Source organism: Lynx canadensis, chromosome D1 (assembly GCF_007474595.2).
Source record: "Lynx canadensis isolate LIC74 chromosome D1, mLynCan4.pri.v2, whole genome shotgun sequence".
Lineage (NCBI taxonomy): Eukaryota > Metazoa > Chordata > Mammalia > Carnivora > Felidae > Lynx > Lynx canadensis.
The window spans coordinates 96,792,028-96,813,195 of record NC_044312.2 but is presented as its reverse complement, the minus strand read 5'-3'; the positions used below and the strand labels follow the sequence as shown (position 1 = coordinate 96,813,195).

The 21,168-nt window shown below is 51.3% G+C and overlaps 1 protein-coding gene and 1 long non-coding RNA gene across 7 annotated transcripts; one reads left to right on the top strand and one right to left on the bottom strand.

Annotated features, from left to right (window-relative positions):
• Positions 1-16,106, bottom strand: ACCS (1-aminocyclopropane-1-carboxylate synthase homolog (inactive)). 6 transcript variants are annotated; one of them, XM_030331859.1, is made up of 17 exons: positions 15,772-16,102; positions 14,444-14,734; positions 13,061-13,120; positions 10,730-10,800; positions 9,498-9,567; positions 8,935-9,001; positions 6,852-6,949; positions 6,257-6,334; positions 5,203-5,303; positions 4,492-4,581; positions 3,592-3,651; positions 2,838-2,883; positions 2,587-2,728; positions 948-1,090; positions 664-817; positions 435-528; positions 1-279 (listed from the first exon to the last, which is right to left on the bottom strand). In XM_030331859.1, the coding sequence occupies exons 2-17, from the start codon at positions 14,732-14,734 to the stop codon at positions 249-251; spliced, it is 1,596 nt and encodes a 531-aa protein (XP_030187719.1). In that variant the 5' UTR covers positions 15,772-16,102; the 3' UTR covers positions 1-248. The 6 variants fall into 6 exon arrangements, with proteins under 6 accessions (XP_030187719.1, XP_030187716.1, XP_030187720.1 ...); XM_030331856.1 differs by having other exon boundaries at positions 435-817; positions 15,772-16,106; XM_030331860.1 differs by lacking the exon at positions 3,592-3,651 and having other exon boundaries at positions 15,772-16,100.
• Positions 734-3,123, top strand: LOC115525001. Its single transcript, XR_003972275.1, has 3 exons — positions 734-814; positions 957-1,066; positions 2,506-3,123. It is a non-coding gene; the product is annotated as an uncharacterized LOC115525001 (long non-coding RNA).
• Positions 16,107-21,168: the final 5,062 nt, after the last annotated feature.

The window sequence follows — 21,168 nt, the reverse complement described above, 5'->3', positions numbered from 1 at the left end:
TTCGGGGATTATCACTCTTGTTTATTTCGGGGGCATATTCTCTCTCATATGTGTTGCTCCTCTAACTTGTTTCCCTGGCAACAAAGAAGAAGGAAGAAAGAAGGCACGTGTCGTTTCGTTCTCACATCCTGGGAGGGGTGGGTCCTAAGGGTTGTGGTTAGCAGCAGTCGCGACTCCTCCATTCAGCAAATTACAACCGACGCTTCTAGTTTCTTCCAGTCTTGTTTAACAGAGGGGGTGGGGCCGAGTCAAAGCACCGCTGGAGGAGTCTCACCACCACTGAGAGAGGCAAGCAATGGTTCTTCTTCAGGGCCAAGGCCAAGTCAGGTAGCCTCCTGGCAAACGGCTCGCCCCCGCCAGTCTTCACAGCCCCAAATGGGTCAGACTGGTGGCGGCTGCCAGGTCCTGCGGTCACCAGGCAACGACCAGCTCACCTGTGCTGGTTCCCTGACTCCTGGCTCTGACAGGAAGCGGGGTCATCTGGCACCTGGGATTTGCCCTCCAGCACCTGCCGGACCCTCTGCATCCCTGGGAAGAAGGGACAGCCGCATTGGCACCGATAGCTGGGCGGCAGGATGCACGAGCTGAGGCTGCTGGAGCCACAGCGGGGACCGGAGGAGGGAAGGCAGACCGAAGGGTGTGTGAGGAGGTGGGATCGCTTACCCAGGCAAAGCCGGTGGGCCTTGTCCGAGAAGACCAAGCGGAACCAGCCAGGCTCTTTACACTGGAAGGCTTTGCCACAGGACAGCAGTACCTTGTTGTCCAAAAAGCGGCGCCAAAGCAGCATTTCCTCCTTAAAGGTGGCCTCGGGCAGGTACTGGGGGGGGGGGGGGGGGCCGGGGGGGGAGGGGCTCAGGATGCAAATGGTACAGCCCTGCCCCCCACCTGCTGGAGGGAGGCCTAAACTCCCTCCCAGCCTGCAGCACCAGCCCCGCCACCTGCATTACCTTCCTCAGGTCAACCCAGATGAAGAAGCCTGCCCCACGGCCGAGGAAGGGGATCCCCAGGGCCCGGAGCTCTCCTGCGACATAGGTGTGGGCAGCCTTGAGCCGGGCATGGTTCTCAGGTAGGTACACCTGGTTGATCCAGTCTGGGTACAGAGAGAGGCCAAAACACAAAACTCTCATCAATCCTTCACTCTGTCCCAGGAGTGTAAACACTGACAACAAAAAGGCCAGGACCCTTCCTCCAGCTGGATGATGGGGGCGATGGAAATATTCAATAGCCAGTACAAAGCACCTGAAATCCAGATACCTGGCCTGACAGCTCCCTGTCCCGCAGACACAAAGTCCCTCAGGATGTGGATCCTACCCGAGGGATGGCCCACTCACAGAGCAATGCTTCCGACTCACAGAGGCTGAGGTTCAGGTCCCAGCCTGTCTGCTGACAACTTGTGGGGCCTTGGGCAACTTCACCCCCCATCCTCACCTTTTTTTATTAACTTTCCGTGGTGTCCAGTTTGATGAGTTTTAACACATGTGCAGATTTGTGTAAACCACCCCACCCCCCCACCCCCCAAGCAGGACACCAACAGTTCCCTCGCCCCACAGAACACCCTCATGCTGTTTGTAGTCCCGTCTCCCCCATGGCCCCACAACCACTGGCCTGTTCTCCGTCACTCTACTTTTGCCTTTTCCAGAACGTCACATAAGTAGAATTACACATCACATCATCTTTTGAGACTGGCCTGTTTCCCTCAGCACAATGCCTTTGAGCTCAGCCCGCGTTGCCTTGGATTTTATGCCAGAGTTGTATTCCATTGTGCGGATGGGCCACAGTCTGTTCCCCTGTTCATGCCCACAAGGACGTTGCGGGGGGCGGGTTCCAGTGTGGGGTGATTGTGAACAAAGCAGCTATAAATATTCACGTTGTGGGTTTTGGGTGACCGTAAGGGTAAAGAGCTAGGGGAGGGATCGCTGGGCCGTTTGGTAAGCGTGTGTTTAACTTCGTAAGCAACGGCCAATTGCTTTGCAAAGTGGCCGTGCCTTCCTGCATTCCCAGGGTGGCCCGTGAGAGTTCCAGCTGCTGCACACCCTCGCCGACACTTGATGGTGTCGCTATTTTTTTTTAATTATAGCTGCTACAGCAGGTGTATGGTATCTGGTCCTCCTGTCCTCATCTACAAAATACCAGGAAAAATACAGGAATATCTGCTCCTGGATTCAGGGGAGGGACAAATGAGCTGGTGCACTGAGAACATCTAGCAGGGCTCAATAAATGGGGGCAATTACAGACCACCTTTGCTGTCTACACTGAGATGCTCACAGAGAGAGACTTGCCTTATAACCATTTTCCCTCTGTAGCTTCTACTTTTTCTAAGTGCTCACAGCTAATAGTAATGGGTTCACGCTGACCAAGCGCCTCTTTACGCCAGGTGCTGTCGCTAATTCACAAGTCACACTAACTGAGGTTTGGGGAGGCGAAGGAAGGTGCCACACAGCCAGGGAGTGCCCGAGTCAGGTCACTGGGACTTCCAAACGCCACCCTGAATTCTTTTCATGACAGAAGCACCCATGATGCCTGGCCAGTCCCCGACTGACTACAACCTTCCCCCCAGTTCTCAAGTGACGGGGCCCAGGCAGTCACCACGGTCCCCGAGCAGCTGTGCCATCTGGTACTGGACCAAGCCACTGAGGCCGTGATAGCGGCAGAGGGAAGCCACCGCAGTGGCCACGTCCCGGTTCTCTGTGTACAGCGTGCCGAAGCGGAGCCCAGACATCCCGAAGTCCTGCAGGAGAAAGGCACCCGGTGGCCATCCCGCCACACAGGAAGCTGGTTCCACCCACCTCTCTGCCCTCTCACCTCCCCGACACCCCCGAGGCCATACAGGAACCTACCTTGCTGGTCGCCCACATTACATGGGTCCTCTGGGGGTCAGGCAACCTGCAGAGAGCACAGTGTGGGAACATGGGAACACAGATCCACCACAAAGGCTCACACACGTTCGGCTGAACAAATGAGATGGGTGGACGAATTCGGTTCCGGTTCTTGTGTGAAGCTCCGGTCTCATCTCTTGAATCAGCAATTCCTACACATCCTTTAGAGCAAGAGTCGGCAGACGTAGCCTGCAGGCTAAACCCAGCCCACTGCCTGTTTCCGTAAATAAAGCTTTACTGGAACACAGCCATGCTTCTTCCTGTGCATACCGTCCATGATTGCATTCATGCTGTATGGCAGCTGAGGGAGAGACCGTATGGCCTATAAAGCCTTAAATATTTGCCATCTGATCCAAAAAACATTTGCCAATCCCTGATCCGGAGCATAGCTCGAGTTCTACTTCCTCAAACACACTTCTCTGACCACCTCCCTGTAGGCGGGGCCAATGGAGGACCCTAAGTAGATCCCCTCACAGCTCCCCAGACTTCTCCTTTTTAGCACTTATCACGGCCACAATCAAAGCACTGTGTATTTAGCTGCTAACGTTTTCCTGGCTAGAGATAGAAGTTCCACCCAAGAGGGGCCTATGCCTTTCCTGCTCACTGTTGTATCCCAGCGCCTGGCACAATGTCTGGCACAGAGTAGATGCAAGTCACTGTTTCTCTGTGTCTCACTTTCCTAACCCATAAACAAACAGAAGCGACAACCGTCTACCTGGCCTCATGAGGACTAGCCGAGAGAACCAATGGAAAGGACTTCACAGGGTCAGCAGGTCTGAACAAGTATCAGGAACTGTTAGAATCTCTGAATGTCGGATTTGCAGACTTTACAGATGATCTGGTCTAAGAGTCTCCAGAGCTGTTTTAGCCACAAATGTTTGGCTTATACCAAATCCAGTGAAAGAGCCCAAACAGCTGGAAGTGCTTGGCACGTGCCTGGGGCTGCAGAAGGATTTGCTGAGCGACCAACTGAGGGAGTGAATGCGTGAGTGAGTGAGGAAGTGAATGAGTGAGTGAATGAGTGAGGAAGTGAACGAGTGAGTCAGTGAACGAGTGAGGGAGTGAGGGAACAAACAACTGAGGGAGGGAGTGAGTGAGGGAGGGAGTGAGTGGAGGGAGGGAGGAAGGGAGGGAGTAAGTGAATGAGGGAGTAAGTGAATGAGGGAGTAAGTGAATGAGGGAGTAAGTGAATGAGGGAGGGAGTGAATGAGGGAGGGAGCGAATGAGGGAGGGAGTGAACGACTGAGTAAATGAATGAATGAATGAAAGGGTAAATGAATGGGTAAGTGAGTGAATGAATGGATAAAGCTAGAGCTACTCTGGAAAACAGCAAAGAAGGCCAGTTCCCACCCTCGCAGCACCACCCTCCCCCCCACCAGGAATCCTATGGCCCGGCCCCTCCTTGGGGCTCTACAGAAACCCCACAGAACAATGTGAAAACCCATGATGCAGCCTGGCTTCCCATGTTCTCCTTAGGGGATCTGAGGACGGTGGGATTAGCTGGACGTGAGAGGAAATGAACTTAGGCCACATCCTGAGGGCCGAGCCACAAGGGGCCGGGGCACCGTGGGGGCCTGGGGGGCTGGCAGAGTCAGATTTGGTGGGGCAGCCTCACCCTTCCAGGCTTAGGACGCTGTGGTACCCCGCCGACTTCTCAAACACGGACAGCATGTAGACCTCATCCACCATCACGTGCAGCTTGTGCCTGGAGGAGAGAGCTTGGTTTGCAGGCCAAATAGGTCCCCTGGGGTGGGGGAAGCAATGAATCAGAAATCCAAGGGGACCACAGTCTGGCCCAGGGTTACCAAACTTTCTTCCAGAGACACCCTTCTTGTGCCTGTTTCTTCAAACAGGAAGCCGCACACACAAAGCAGACGGCAGTGGGGCTTTCGAAGCACTGTCTGGGAGAGGCGGAGAGGCCGTGGGCGCCTCCACAAAGGACACGAATAAGTGCAAAACAGTTACGTACGGACAGACCCAGATTCAAGTCTGGCTCCACTCCTTGCTCAGCAAACGGGGGATAATGACAGTGTGATAATAGGGTGACTGGGAGGATTACAGGAGACACAGCACATGAAGCGCTTAGCAGGGTACCTGGCCCCTAGAGCCTATACACTGAATGACAGCTGTTGTTATAACAAGAAAGAGAGAAAGAAAGAGAAGCGGCATCCCACGAATCCCTGCTTCCCCACCCCACTGCTGGGGAAGGACCAAAGCGGGTGGGAGCCCACAGTGGAGGGAACAGGGTAGAAGGGCCTGTACCAAAGCCTGCGTCAGTTTCCTGATCTGCCGGCACGTTTTGTGGGGGGACTGCAAGGTGCCTCACCTCTTGGCAAATTCCAAGTAGTCCCGTAGCTCTCCTGGGGAGTAGATGTCACCCAGAGGGTTCTGGGGGTTGATGAGGATGAGGCCTTTGACCTTCACACCCTGAAACCATCAGTGGGGCAGGAAACCCTCAGCTCTTCCTGAAGGCCAGAGCCACACGGTCCCCCTAGATGGGGCTGGTTGCTGGGCAGGCTCCCAGGGAAATGTGATGGGAATGTGTTCACCACCCAACGTGGAGTGAACAAGGGCAGAGAATTACACGTCTGTAGCATGGGGTCAACCAGGAAACAAAGGCAGAGAACAAAGCCCAGAGGCAAATATGCCCAAAGGGTAAAGGTTGCCTTTGTTGGCAGAATAACGGGGGGGGGGGGGGTTTTCACTTTTAGAATTCCTACATGTACAGCATTAATGACCTCGGACTAGAAAGGAACCACTAGAAAGGAGTAGTACTTGTCTCTGCCTTTCTTTTTTTTTTTTTTTTTAATTTTTTTTTTTCAACGTTTATTTATTTTTGGGACAGAGAGAGACAGAGCATGAACGGGCAAGGGGCAGAGAGAGAGGGAGACACAGAATCGGAAACAGGCTCCAGGCTCTGAGCCATCAGCCCGGAGCCCGACGCGGGGCTCGAACTCACGGACCGCGAGATCGTGACCTGGCTGAAGTCGGACGCTTAACCGACTGCGCCACCCAGGCGCCCCTGTCTCTGCCTTTCTTCAGGAGGTCCCCTCAAGGCAAGAGGAGAATCATGTCCTCAAATCATCAGGGAGACTGCTCAACTACAGACGGCTAGGTTCCACACCTGACCACAAAATCAAAATAGGGTGGTAGAGGCGGGGTTGTTAATCAAGTTCCCTGGTTGACTCTGTACACAGAGGTCTCAGGGTCTTTCTCCAGTGAGAAGACCCTCCTTGGGCAGGCTCCTACTTGACCCCCCCGACACCCCATCCCCATCAGGGAGTGCCAACCCACTCCCAGGATGAGATCAGCCACAGGAAGTCTGTTGTCCTGCTTAGACCCACCCACTCCCAGCCTTGGGTTTGATATGACCTCCAGACCTCAAAATTAGCTCTTTGCAGGGCCATCTCCAGCTTCTCCACTGTGAGCTGGAAGGGGCGTGTGTCCAGCCCAGTGACCTAGACAAAGATGGAGAAAAGCCACCAGCCAAATTCAGGGATCCCCTAAACCTGAACTTCTGGGGCCTCTCCAGGGCCCTTGTCATCTCTAGCCTCCCCAGTGCAGTTTCTGAAAAAAAAAAAAACACAGATAGACTCACTCTCTTCATTGCCACCAACCCCCACCCCATCACTCTTAGTTGGGAAGAGGCCCGAGAGATACTCTGATTGGGGTCCAAGAACTTTCATGTTGAGGTCTTCTCTGCCCCATCCTCACCTCACCATTTTGATGTAGTCTCCCTGGGGCTGCCCTTGGCTTCTACACTGACCCCAGAGCTCTCAAAACCAGGACTTGGAGAACCCCTGGGGAACCCAGGTATGGACAGTCATGGGCAACAGAAGGCTCCACTTCCTTGCAGCCATAACCCCAAAGCCCTCAGCATGGACTTCTTCCCATGTCCACGCTCAAATTCATAGAGAGAAAAGTCTTCATCTATAGGAAGGTGTGGGTCCTGCCTGGGGTCCCAGGAGCTCTTACCTCACTGTCCAGATAGACACAGACCAGTCGGACGCCGCCATAGAGATAGACGTGCTGTGTGATGGCTCCATAGTAAGGGGCAGGGATCAGGAACGCCTCTGAGGGCAGGAGTGGGCCAGGGTCTGTCACTCTCTGGCCCGAATGCCCCAATCCCCCCATCCACGGGCTCCACACCTCTCCCAGACTTCCACGTCCTCAGGGGAACAGTGGAGGCACACTGTGTCTCTCAACTCTCAAGCTCTAATACTGGATCCACTGAGATCAGTCCCTTTGCTGATAATCAATAGCCAACATTTACTCAATACTTACTACATGCTGGGAACTGTGTTAAACACGCACTTGCGTGTTAGCTCATTTGGTCCTCGCTATCACTCTGTAATGTCAGTAACTTCACTGATGAGCAAACTGAACCTCAGAGGATCCCTCTAAAGCACTCAACGTGCTGGGTCACTCCAAGAAGACAGGGATCCACTGAGTTGAAGCTGCAGGGTGATCTGGGCTGGACAAATGGACACACTTGAGAGCAGACAAAACTGCCCAGAGACAGAGTGGGTTCAGGAGGAGTGGATTTTCCCCCTCTGGGCACATTGGAACCAAAGGCTGAGACGGCATGCTGGGGAGGGGATATCATCCAGAAGACCCCAGCTGTGGACGGGGGCGGGGGTGGTTGGTGATGACCGCCAAGGTCTATCGTAATGCAGAGGCAAAGGCATGCCTCCAGTTCTGGGGAGGACACATGGTCAGGCCGCCTTCCCCTCCCCCCGCCTGCCCCACTCGCAGCTCTGGGAGGGACAGCCTTCGTCCTACATGTTCCCTACCCCAGCCGCGGGGAGTGGACGGGAGGTAAACAAGGCACCCAAGCGAGCCCATCCACTGGCTGGCCAGAAGCCCATCACGTGCTCTCTCTCATGACTTTGCTCTAGGAAGCACAGACGCTCATCAGATGAGAATGAGCACCTGGACAGAAAGGTCACGTGCAGTGGGAGCTGGGGCAGCTACACTGGGCCATGCGGGAGCTGAGAAAGGTCCGGAGAGAGGCTCGCATATAAAAAGGGGAGGAAGAGGAACTATATACCCCAATGAGAGATGGAGAGTGTGACACCAATCCTGTTCTTGACTGTTCTAGAATGGGTAGGAAATTGCCTATTATATCCTTGCAATGAATCTTCTTTTTGTGGTTCGAATCCTGGTTACGAGCTCTGTGTGTGTGTGAATTTGACAGGTTACTTAACCCCCTGTGCCTTCATGTCCTCATCTGTGAAATGGGGCTGACACAGAACCTGCCTCCGAGGGAGGTACTGAGGATTAAATGACGGACTAGGTGTAAAGCCTTAGGCCAGTGCCTGCAACACGGTATTCGGTCAGTAATTGTTACCAGTATAATCACTACCAGTTAAGCTACGGTGAGTAGGTCTGGTCTCTCTGTTCTGGCAACGATAACCCCTGACCGTGACCCGTTCTCAATCTGACTTTGGCTCCTGTTTCAGACACTGCTGGTGGCCTACTCAACAGCCACTCCAACTTTCTTGCGAAGAGAGCATCAGATTTCCCAGATATGGCCAGCAATAAGTCCGAGGAAGGTGGGAGGGAAGGAAAGATGGCCTTTCCCCAGCCCGAGGATAAACCATGTTTGGTTTAAGCCAACCGTGGTTCTTAATCCCGTTTTTCAGGGACTGCTTCAGGAACGGGTTTGAGAGTCAGTTCTGGCCAGTAAGACATAAGGGGAGCCCTGCTGGGACTCTTTTGGGAAAGTCCTGCACCCTCCCAATAAAAAAGACACAGGCAAGGCACCACCTCATCCCTTCCTTCCTGCCTTAGGACACACCGTCATGTAAGGAGGCCATAGCATCACACGACAGGAAAAACCAAAGTCATGGCAGAGAGAAGCCCAGAACCCTGGCATCAATTGACCTCCCCTGAAACTGCCAACATCCGGTATCTTGTCAAAGTGCCAATTCGCCCCCTGCCGTCTAGCAGTCTACTATGGCCCAAAGCAATCCGGTGCAGCCTGCAAAGACAGGCGGCTGTGGACACGGCAGGCGGAGGGCAGCCCCCAGTGTTGAGCAGCCCACAGTTTACTTACCCCCCACCTCACACAGCACTGTGGCCAGAGCAGAGAAGAGAGAGGCACAGCCGTTCAGAACCACCACCTGAGGGTGACACATCCACACAAGAAAGATGAATAACCTGTGCAAGTGGAAGCAAGGACCTATGGCTGTATCCAGGCTGGCACAGAGGGACGGCCAGGCCCCACCTCGGGGCCCTCTGGGGCTCTGTCACAGCACAGTCACCAGAGGCAGCCACAGGCCCCTCCTGACTAACAGCCAGGCGCATTTGTGTGGCTTATTCTTTGGTCGATGCTCTGGATCAACAGAGCAAGGAAGAGGGAGCTGGTCGCTTAGAGGGTCTTGCCCAAAGGTGTCGAGGCAACAAGGAACCACAGAACCAAGTGGAGCAGGAATTACATCCCAGTTATATCCTAAATATCTAGGGTGAGGAGGAAAGGGGGAGGGGGTATTCCTAATTCCACCTGGAAACAAGTCAAAACTGAGTGAAAGGCAGATCCCAGCCCTACCTTACCCCTGGCCAGTCAAAAATTGGGGGAGGTGGGCAGAAGAGCAGAAGGCAGAGGAGGGGGCTACTCACATTCTCTGGTTTCAGGGGTGCAGGGCTCTTGCAGTAGAAAGAGAGGAATCTGGCTACTTCCTCCCGGAGGCTAAAGTTTGGACAGAGAGATGGACACTTGTCAGAGGGTCCCCAACCCACAGTCCATCCCAAAGGTCCCCTGGTGAATCTTCAGATAGCTGCCATTATCCTTCTCCACTTTCTCACGAGGGCAGTGAGGCCAGTGCTGTCTCCACATCTCGGGGCCCCCCACCCCACCACCACCCACAGGCATAAAAACCTGCCTTCTCTGTAGTTCTAGGACCCCCGACCCACCTGATCAGCTGGACTGGGTAGGATCCAGGGGTAGGGGAGGGGAGGAATATCAAAAGTAACACTCTATCTGCATGTAAATCTAGCAGATAATAATGTTATAACAATAACTGTCATCATAGTTACTGTTGCTAACGGTTATTGAGCATTTACATGATGCAGGAGTTACTTGGGGGAATTTTACTCATTTAATCTTCATGACAACTCTATGATGCTATTATTATTATTCCCATTTTACAGACAAAGAAACGAAGGCTTGAAGGAAATCAGTCACTTGCTGGTAAGCGGCAGACTCCACTCATGCCAGTGGCCTGTCTCTAGGACCCACCATCCTAATTACTAGTAGAACATGTACTTTGGAATCCAGTCCTGCTTGGCCACTAAGTCCTTAGAACAGCAGGTGGCCCCTAGCAAGTGCTCAACGAGGACAAACTCCGATTAGTATTAGGTACCACCTCCCATCTTTCCAGGAGGAAAATGCGTTAGCCAGCCCCCCTTCGCCCCCAGTGCTAGTTCTGGTTCCTCTAAGACTACCGAGAAAGCAGGGACAAAGACCCCATGCCTGAAGGCCCTCCCCACGCCTCAGACCCAGGGAAGCCAAGCTGGGAGCTCCTGAGCTGGGCTGGGACTGGCAGAGGTACGAGTTCCCTGCAGACGCTCCAGGAGACCCCGCGATCTCCAGGTCCCCGGGACCAGCCCTCAGCCTGAGGCAGGCCCCCTCCACCTGCCCCACTCACCTTTGGGTGGGCTAGTTGTTGTGGGCGCTACCCCGGGCATTGTACGAGGCTTGGCAGCATCTCTTGTCTCTACCCGATAAATGCCAGTGACAGCCCCCCCCCCCACCCAGTTATGACCACTAAAAATGTCTCCAGATGTCCTTTGTCCCCTGGGGAGCAAAACCAGCCCAGACGGAGAACCACTGGCTCGTGGCAACTACTTACAACAGATGTCCCCTCCAGTCAGGGTACTGCAGCAGAGATGGCTCCACCCGCAGCATGTCGCTCTGACTCAGCTGGGGACAGAGGGAAGAGCAGGACTGAGGGCCACGCATCCTCAGGGTGACCGCCAGCACCTGACCCGCATCCACCCAGCACCAGGGCCGTTAAAGCCTGGGCTCGGTCTGCTCATCAGAGAAACTGTGACACAGCACAGGCACAGCATTCTCCTGCCCGTTCTGCAGATGAGGAAACTGAGGCTCAGAAAAGTGAGGTGACTCAGCCAAGGTCACAGAGCTAGCAAGTGGCAGAGCTGAGACAAAACCCAGAATGTCTGCCTTCTAATCCAGTGCTCTTTATACAACACTGCCGTCTAAAAAACCCAGAGGGGTGGATCTGTGGAGGCCGTGATAGGAGATCGCGCTACTCAGTTTCTCCCTGGGGTGACAGAAGGGGTCCCGGAATCGGGTGCCATCACTTCGGTGTTGGCTCCAACTTCTGGAGGGACTCGGCCTGCAGGCTCTGCTCAACATTACACTCCGGAAAGTGTGGCTGTGTCTAGACCATCCCCACCATGACCAGGTGCTGGGTTAGGAACTCCAGGGCATCACATACACAATGTCAAGGAAAGGCAGGGGTCTTGGGGGGAGGACCTGAAGAAAAAGGGCAATGAGCCCCTTGTATATAACTCCAGCCTCTTCCCTCTCCCTGATCCCATAGAGCTGGCTGTCCAGTATGGAGTCCGTCAGCCACAGCTGCCTACAGAGCACGCGGAATGTGGCTGGCCTCAGTGGAGACACGCTGGATTTTGAAGGCTTGATATGAAAACAGTATGCAGTGGGGCACCTGGGTAGCTCAGTCGGTTAAGCGTCCGACTTCGGCTCAGGTCATGATCTCATGGTCCGTGAGTTCGAGCCACGCGTCGGGCTCTGTGCTGGCAGCTCAGAGCCTGGAGCCTGTTTCAGATTCTGTGTCTCCCTCTCTCTCTGACCCTCCCCCGTTCATGCTCTGTCTCTGTCTCAAAAATAAATAAACATTAAAAAGAAAAATTAAAAAAAAAAACAGTATGCAAAATATTATCATTTTTTTCTATTGATTACATGTTGAAATGGTCCTGTTTTTGAATATAATGGGCTAAATATGTTATTAAGATGAATCTACCAGTTTCTTTTTACTTATCTAATAGAAAAGTTTCAATTATATATGTGGCTCACATTTTATTTGTTTTGGACAGTGCAGCGGGGACCTGGCGTCAGGGAGAACGCGCCTTTTGAACCCATTCCCTACATTCCTCTTCCCTTAGGTGTTGGATTTGTCACTTCTGGAAAGAAGTTCTTTTGGGTTAGACATCACTCTGTCTATAATCCCCAACTCTGACTCCGTGGCCTTGGGAGACACATTTCCCAGGTATTTCCAGCGGTTTGCTAGAGAGGGCTCATACCAGCTCAAGAAATCTGCTTAATTAAGTTTCCAGGAATTTTACAAGCTGTGTTTAAAAAAAAAAAAAGTCATTTAAAAAAATTAAATTATATAAATGTATAAATAAGTAAAGTGCATTAAAAACCAAGGTAATAACTCAAACATCACCGTTTCTGGTTATGTTACTACATTTTTTTTAAATTTTTTTTTTTTAACGTTTATTTATTTTTGAGACACAGAGAGACAGAGCATGAACGGGGGAGGGTCAGAGAGAGAGGGAGACACAGAATCCGAAACAGGCTCCAGGCTCTGAGCTGCCAGCACAGAGCCCGACGCGGGGCTCGAACTCACGGACCGCGAGATCGTGACCTGAGCTGAAGTCGGACGCTTAACCGACTGAGCCACCCAGGCGCCCCTATGTTACTACATTTTTACGTGTGCCCTCGAGGTTACTTCCATCTATGTGTCTAGACAGTGGGGACACTACCTCATGGGTGCCTCTAACACCGCTTTTCCCAAGTTGTCTGCAGGGATGTCACATCCGTACCTTGAAACCAGCCACGGTGGGAGTATTTACACTATGGGAATTGGCAAAAGCCACAAATCAGAGTCCTCCTTACCCCAGAGCCAGGTGTTAAATACTGACCTCACCTTGCTGAGTGCTCCCCACTCAGAGTAGGGACCCAGCCAGCAGGAGGCACCAAGTATGGGGAGGAGGTCTTCAAGAAGCAGGGTCAGAACAGGGAAGTGACTTGCCCAAGATCACAGAGAAAGTTGCCCCCAAGGCAGATGTGGAAGCCGGGTCTCCTGACCTCAGGTGAGCAGCAGGCTCTTGTCAGGGAAGCATTCGGGGAAAGTCCAAGAGAGGACAGTTCCCTGGGAACTGGTGATATCACCCAGAGGAGCACTGGGACTTACCCGCCTGGACAGCAGGTCAAAGCAGAGTTTGTTCTCACTGGTGCCCATGTTAATGATGCCCTGGAGACAGAGATACGGAGGCAGGGTCAACAGAGCCGAGGGGTCCCAAAAGAAAGCCCGAGGAGCCCACGGAGGCAGCAAAGCAAAGCCGGAGTGAACCTGCCCTTCCAAACACCCTTCCTTGCCCTTGTTCGAGCCCTACCTTCACTCAGCTCCCTGGTCCCGTCTTCCCATTTCTAAAGCTCCATTCAAATGCCATCTCCTCCAGGAAGCCCCCCACCCAGAACCCCATCTAGAAAGGATCTTCTGTTGGGGGAAGGATCCACCTCCAGACTCGTTCACACGGTTGTTGGCAGGCCTCAGTCCCTCGCCACACGGGATTCCCCACAGCACTGCCTCGTGAAAGGGCAGCTGGCTTCCCCCAGGGCAGGAGGTCCGAGAAAGAGGACGAGACACCGTGAGTACCCAAGAGGGAAGCCACAGACTTTATGACCGATTCTTGCAGGATGTGACACCCCCATATTCTGTTCATTAGAAGCCTTGAGTGTGCGCTGGACCTAGTGCCCTGCCCCCGATTAGATGCTTAACAAAGATTATTACAGGATTATTTGTGACAGCTCTCTGCCCTCTGAAGGTATTATCAGAAACAGGTTAATTGGGACAGAGAATAGTAATAATGGCAGCTACCATGTACTGGATGCTCTATTCAGTAGTGCTGTGCTAGTAACATACCTCATATTTAATTGTGACTCTGCTATAGAACAGACATCGTCATCTCAACTTAGAGGGGAACTGAGGTTCGAAGAAATTAAATAAATTAGTTCAAGAATACACAACCCCTGGGGCGCCTAGGTGGCGCAGTCGGTTAAGCGTCCGACTTCAGCCAGGTCACGATCTCGCGGTCCAGGAGTTCGAGCCCCGCGTCGGGCTCTGGGCTGACCTGGAGCCTGTTTCCGATTCTGTGTCTCCCTCTCTCTCTGCCCCTCCCCCATTCATGCTCTGTCTCTCTCTGTCCCAAAAATAAATAAATGTTGAAAAAAAAAAAAAAAAGAATACACAACCCCTAAGTGAGACGGCTGCAGCCTGACCTCCAGTCGTGTCCCAGCTCTCAAGTTGCATGGTCGATGGGCTGTGGTCAGAATCCACAGGGGAGCTCTCCATGATTCTTGAATTCCTCCCTCACAAATTAGGGTCCCCTCAATCATTAACGGGCCGTTTTCTGATCCAGACAACGAACCGGGGACTCTCTAAGCTACAGCAGAAGCCTTCTTGGAGGTCAGAGGACTGTAACTCCAACCTGACAAGAGCAAGCTGGGCGCCTGCCTAGTGGTCAAGGTAGAGTATCCCACCTTGGGTTTCAGCGGGAACAGGGATTTCACTCACACTGGGGTTCTTATCCTCATCATACTCGTCCATGTGGTAGGTCCGGTAGCCCTCCTCAGCTGAGTCCCAGAACCATTTAATGATGCTTCCTCTAGAGGACAGGTGGGAGCTATCAGAGGACGCTGTGGCGGTAGGATCACCCACTCCACAGAACTCTGGCAGCTTCCAGTCTGGTTTTCTAGAGCATTCTCTTTCCAGACCATCCCCATGGTTACTGTCCAGGTCCTGTGTGGAGGCTGGGCCTGGACAGGTGGTAGGTGCCTTGGATTCCTTCTGAGGCAGAGTGAACATCTGCAAAAAAGACAAAAGCATTTGAAAGCATTGAGCACCTGTTCGAGGGCTTTTCGTAGCAGGGGAAATGAACTGGGAGTCGAGATCCTTCCCATTCTCCATCTGCCCCTTCCTTTACATTTATACATTCCCCGCTTCCTGTGTCCCTTACTGGTTGTAACCATGTGGGCAAAGCCTTCAACAAGTAAATTCTGTTAAGGATCTATTCAGTGTCAGGGGTTGTACTTGACAACAGCTTATGGGAGTTCATTCTGCAGCCTAAGGGTCACCAACGTTCTTTTTCTATCCTTGCTGACCTCGATTTCCAAAAATCAGGTTAAAATTTTCTGACTTAAAGCAGAAGGAGCCTGGGGGCACCTGAGTGGCTCAGTCTGTTAAGTGTCCGACTCTTGATTTGGCTCAGGTCATGATCTCAGGGTTGGTGGGTTCCGTGCTGACAGTGTGGAGCCTGCTTGGGAGTCTCTGTCTCCCTCGCTCTCTGCCCCCCCCCCAAGTAAATAATAAACTTAAACAACAACAAAAAAGGCAGAAAGAGTGGGGAGTCCCAGGGGTCTTGTGGTGGTTGACGACAGCTGGGGTAAAGGACAGATTATTTGGTGGTCTGGAGCGGATGATGGGTGGGGACTAAAAGAAGGACGCCTGGGGGTCTCCCACGTGTAGGCAGGCACCCGGGCAGAGCTCCAGGGGCCGGTCTTCACACCAGAGGGAGGGAAGCGCAGGTGCCAGGGAGGGCAGTCACCTCCTGCCGGCGGGTGTGAGCTCCTCCACTTTGTAAGGCAGTTTCCTCACCTGCCGAGCAGGGCAGCAGCGAGGCTAGAAGTAGATAAAGCGCTTAGAACAAAGCCTGGCTCATGGCTGCAGTTCAGTGAAGTGTTATTACAGCTCCTGGCACGCAGTCTCCCAGTCCTGAAGCCAGCCCGCACGCCAAGTGACGGGTGACGGCCAGCGGCCCTGAACCCCAGGGGGCTCCCGCGGTTAAACACTGCTCCACGCAGCCCCTCCCCTCCCCAAGTGGCCGGGCTCTGCCGGGCGCTCACCTCGCTCCCCGCGACAGCGCAGGCCGGCGGACGGGCGGCGCGGGCGGAGGCCAAGCGGGAGCGCAGGGCCGCGGCTCCGGCCGTCGCGCCACCGGGCCTCCGCGTTGCGCCAGGGGCGGACGCCGCGGTGGGACGGCCGAGGGCCTGGGCGGGCGGCGGAGCCTCGCGAGACGAGACGGCGGAGCTTCCGGGACGAGGACGCTCGAGCCGGCCCGGGGCTGCGAGACGGAGGCGTGGACGCCTGCGGACGATCCCCGAGCCTGCGTGGAGGGCTGCCCTGCAAGGCGGGACCGCAGCCCCGGAGCCGCGCTGGGGAGGCGGGCGCTGGCGCGGCGGAGCCTTGCGCCCCGGGGCCTCTTCCTCCGCCCGGACCCGCCCTCCGGCGCCCGGCTTCCGTGTAGCGGGCGCACCGGGACCCCCTCCCCGCCCCCGCCCCTCCCGGTGCCGACCCCCGCCGGGGCGCGGCTGAAGCAGAGACGCCCCTCCCTCTGCCTCCCGGCCTCAGTTTCCCGATTTTGAAGCACTTAGAGTCACGGAGGTTACTTGGCAAATGTCTGCCTGTTTGCACCCATGGAACAGCCTTTCCAGGTTAAGGCGAGGCCATCCTCAAAACATCCTTCCCCTGTGAGAGTTATTTTGTTTGTTTTACGGGCGTTCCATGGAATATTTGTTGAACTCCGCCGTGGACCCTAGACGTTCCGGTGCTTGGGCAGTGAGTGAAGCTACCTAGGCCTCAGCCTGCGCAGAACCTTGAGTAGGAAAAATCTTTCTCATGAAATCGTCAGGCTAACTCAACACAAGTATGGCTGGAAAGACTGAGCTGTCTTCTGCCCACTCCACTTCTGGTCTTCTCTTTGGCCTTGCCACTACCCTTGTGACCTTAAGCAGTTCTCCTGACTTTGTTGGTCCTCTGTGTTATGTTCTGTAAAACAAGCCAGTTCTCCCCATTTAAGTCATATTCTATTTAATTCTGGTAAGTACTCTTATTGAATGCCTGTTTTGTGCCAGATCTCTGCAAAGTACTGGAGTACAATGATGAGCAAAACTAACAGTGGGCCTGCGTGGTTGATTGGGAAGGCAGACATACAAATATGACGACTATTAAGAAAGAGGTTACCCAGTGCCATGGAAGCATGCAGCAGGGAGATTCACCGCCAACCCCGGCACATGCGTTGGCCCCACATAGGAAGCCCTACACACGCATAAAATCGCTATGAACACTTAGGAAGTGATGGCTGAGTTCTGAAGGATAAGTCCTAGCTAGATAGTGAGAGGGTGGAATGGTGGAAGCAGATGGAAGTGTTTGATAGGGCCTTGAAGGTCAGGGTCAACGTGGAACATTAATAAACGGGAAGAAATCTAACATGGCTGGAGCTTGCGGGGTTTGGGTGAAAGGTTGGAGATAGAGGCAGGGCTCAGGTCATGAGTCCTTGTAAACCAACCATGATAAGAACTGTGAACTTTTCGCTGAGAGCATTGCTCTATACCAAACAATTTCTTTTAAATCAAAAGCTATAACCAAGAAGCCAAAAAAAGGTAATAAAAAATAATCCTAAATAATGCTTGATTAATCTGAAAAAAGGCAGGAAGGAAAAAAATGAACAAAGAGCATATGGCACAATAGAAAACAGCAAGACAGCTGACTGAAATCCAACCATATCAATAATCACATTAAAATGTAATCACGAAGGACCAATTAAAAGATCATCAGAAAAAATAAATAAATAAATAAATAAAATAAAATAAAATAAAATAAAATAAAATAAAATAAAATAAAATAAAAGATCATCAGACCGGACAAAGCAGCAAGGTTCAAGTATACGGTAATTGCAAGAGACATGTTAAATAAAAAGACAAAAGGTTAAAAGTAGAATCGGAAGGGGCGCCTGGGTGGCGCAGTCGGTTAAGCGTCCGACTTCAGCCAGGTCACGATCTCGCGGTCCGGGAGTTCGAGCCCCGCGTCGGGCTCTGGGCTGATGGCTCAGAGCCTGGAGCCTGTTTCCGATTCTGTGTCCCCCTCTCTCTCTGCCCCTCGCCCGTTCATGCTCTGTCTCTCTCTGTCCCAAAAATAAATAAACGTTGAAAAAAGTAGAATCGGAAAAAGTATATACCATGCCAATAATAAGAGGATGGCAATTATCCAAAAACCAGAAAACAAATGTTGGCAAGGAGAAATTGGAACGCTTGCGCACTTTGGGTGGGAGTGTAAAATGGTACAGCCACTGTGGACAATACGGAGATTCCTCAAAAAATTAAAAATAGAAGTAAATTTGGCCCAGTAATTCCGCTTCTGGGTATGTTTTGAAAAGAATTGAAAGCAGATTCTTGAAGAGATATTTGTACGCCCGTGTTTGCGGCAGCATTATTCACAATAGCCAAAATGTGGAAATTTTCCTTTCAGAAAAATAAGGAACACTTCCAAAAACATTTAAGAGGTCAGTATTACTCTGATACCAAAACCAACAATGCAATACTAAAAAGAAAATTATAGCACAATATTCCTCACGAAAATAGATGCAAAATTCTTAATACTGAACCAAATCCAACAATGTATAAATTGAGGATGCATTATGACTGTGCGGGCCTTATTGCAGGAATAGGACCTTGGCTTAATATTTAAAAAAAAATTTTTTTTAATTTTTTCTTTAATGTTTTTATTTATTTTTGAGACAGAGAGAGACAGAGTATGAGCAGGGGAGGAGCAGAGAGAGAGGGAGACACAGAATCCAAAGCAGGCTCCAGGCTCTGAGCTGTCAGCACAGAGCCTGACACGGGGTTCGAACCCATGGACCGTGAGATCATGACCTGAGCCGAAGTCGGACGCTTAACTGACTGAGCCACCCAGGCGCCCCCCCAAAATTTTTTTAATGTTTATTTATTTTTGACAAAGAGAGAGAGAGAGAGAGAGACAGAGCATGGGCAGGGGAGGGGCAGAGAGAGAGAGAGGGAGACACAGAATCCGGAGCAGGCTCCAGGCTCTGAGCCGTCAGCACAGAGCCTGACATGGGGCTCAAACTCACAAACCACAAGATCATGACCTGAGCCAAAGTCGGACACTTAACCGACTGAGCCACCCAGGCATCCCATCATTTAAAAAATTTAATGTAGTTTGCCACATTAATAATTAAAAGAATTATATCTTCTCTCGAGGTATAAAACATGACAAAAATTGAACCCTCATTCATGGAAAAACTCTCAGCAAACTAAGAATCAAAGGAACTCTTATCTGGGAAAGGGCAGTATAAAAAATACTTACAGTGACATTGTACTTAAGACTAAGAGTGGGGCGCCTGGGCGGCTCAGTCAGTTGGGCGTCCGACTTCGGCTCAGATCATGATCTCCTGGTTCGTGAGTTTGAGCCCTGTATTGGGCTCTGTGCTGACAGCTCAGAGCCTGGACCCAGCTTCATATTCTGTCTGTCTGTCTGTCTCTCTCTCTCCCTCGCTCTCAAAAATGGATGAACGTTAAAAAAAGAAAGTAAAAAGAGAGAGAGAGAGAGTGACGTAGGTCCTCCTAAGATTGAGAACAAGAATGTCCTCCTTCACTGCTTTTAGTTAACATTGCACTGGAGGTTCCAGGCAATGCAATTAGAACAGAAAAATTAGAAATATTGAAAAAGAAGAAGGAAAATCATCTTTATTCACAGTCAGCATGATTGTATACACTGAAAATTCAAAGAAATCCCTCACCCGACACTGCTAGGGCTAATAAATGAATTTAGCAATGTCACAAGAGGATTCTTTCTGGGTCTCTCATGTTTCTGCCTGTCTTATAAAAAGGAGCACTGACTGTCTTTGTTCTAGGCTATCTTCAAGGAGACACACAGACACACACGTGTAGAGTGAACAGCCCTGAATGATAGCAATAGTATTTCCCTCTGGAGCAAAGGGTGGGTTTATTACTCAATATAATAGGGATAATGTCTCCCTTGGGGCCAAAGTTCAGGCAGGCTTACTGCTAACCATAAAAGAATCATGTTCCTTAAGCTTGGGTTTCCTCTTCTGCAAAATACCACACTGCACGTGCAAGCATCAGTTGATATTCTTCAATTTGCCCTATAGGAATCAGGACTTGGGAGCCAAAACCAGCTACTCTGATTCCTGCTACTTCTTTGAGTAATAATCTGTCCTTTATCTCTGACCCTGGATTCTCATGCCTTCTGCCAGCATCCATAACACCTGTTCATTTATAACTAGGGTAAAACTTCAGAGCCTTCAAAGCTCCTGATACAAGATACAAACATCTGTTTCGTACTAGCAACGATTAGAAAATGAAGTTAACAATACATTTAACAGAATATGAAAAGCATAGGATAGTGATAAACTTAAAATGTGTGTAAAACAAAATGCATACAATGAAAGCCACAAAGACCTTGCTGAGAGAAATTAAAGACCTAAATAAATGGAAGGAGACTCCATGCTCATAGATAGGGAGATATTAAATTCTCTCCCTTCAACCATTCAAATCTTGAGTGGAAATGAAGACAGAAATAGTCTACCCCTTCCATGGAAGTCACCACCCCTTTTGCCCCAGCACAGTGTGCTGATGAGACTCGCTATTAGGTCCCTTAGAGAGATCCTGAGAGCACTTGTGGTTCTGATCTTCATCTTCTCTCTGGTCCTGTGAGCTCCCTCATTCATACAGTGAACTCCCCCTTGTCCATTACCTTATTAGTCAATTTCTCTTAAAAAAAAAAAAAGTTTCCGGAGTTAAAAAAAAAAACAAAACTGAAGAATCAGGATTTGTTGGCATGCTACTTTTTGATGATTAGGAAAAAAAAAAAAAAGAAGAAGAAGAAAGATTGTCATTGAAGAACAAGAACCACCAACTCTGGACCCAAGAGAGGGAGGATGATCACAAACCCAAGTGACCGACCAAAGCTATCAATTGGTGCTAAAAGCTCTTCTGTCCTCTACAAAATGTGGTAGTCCCTGCTGTGCCGGTTTCACAGCATCAATCCCCCAACTAGAGTGCAGATATCTAAGAGCTTTACAGAGCAACTCCCAGGTGATGTGATTCCAACAGCTGAAAACACCCGATATGAAACTGGGAGATCCCAGGCTCATCGCCAGAGATTAATTCTAAAAGCCTCTTGAACGGGGCGCAAATGGAAAGAACTCCTATTTGGAAGAAGGGACGTCTGGTATTATGCCCCCACCCTGCACTTACCCACTCAGGTGTAAGGTGGGCCTGATCTCATGGGATGCAGTGTCTCATAGGATCCTGACAGCTAGAACGTGCTCTGTCAATTAGAGATCGCTTTTTTCCCTCCTTTCTGACCTTCCCCATGCAGTATTCTTCACATATAACCTGCCTTAGAATTTAAAAAGGACCAAAAAAAAAAAAAAAAAAAAACCCAAAGATGATACAAAAGAATGTAAAGAAATAAAATAGGCC

Bases quoted from the DNA above. Each gene is read 5' to 3' on its own strand.
- ACCS (XM_030331856.1), bottom strand. From the start codon at position 14,734: ATGTTCACTCTGCCTCAGAAGGAATCCAAGGCACCTACCACCTGTCCA. The intron at 5,304-6,256 runs GTCTGGAGGTCA...TGATGGTTTCAG, and splicing joins TGCAAAGAGCTAATTTTGAG to GGTGTGAAGGTCAAAGGCCT. The intron at 818-947 runs GTAATGCAGGTG...CCCCCCCCCCAG, and splicing joins TCTGGGTTGACCTGAGGAAG to TACCTGCCCGAGGCCACCTT.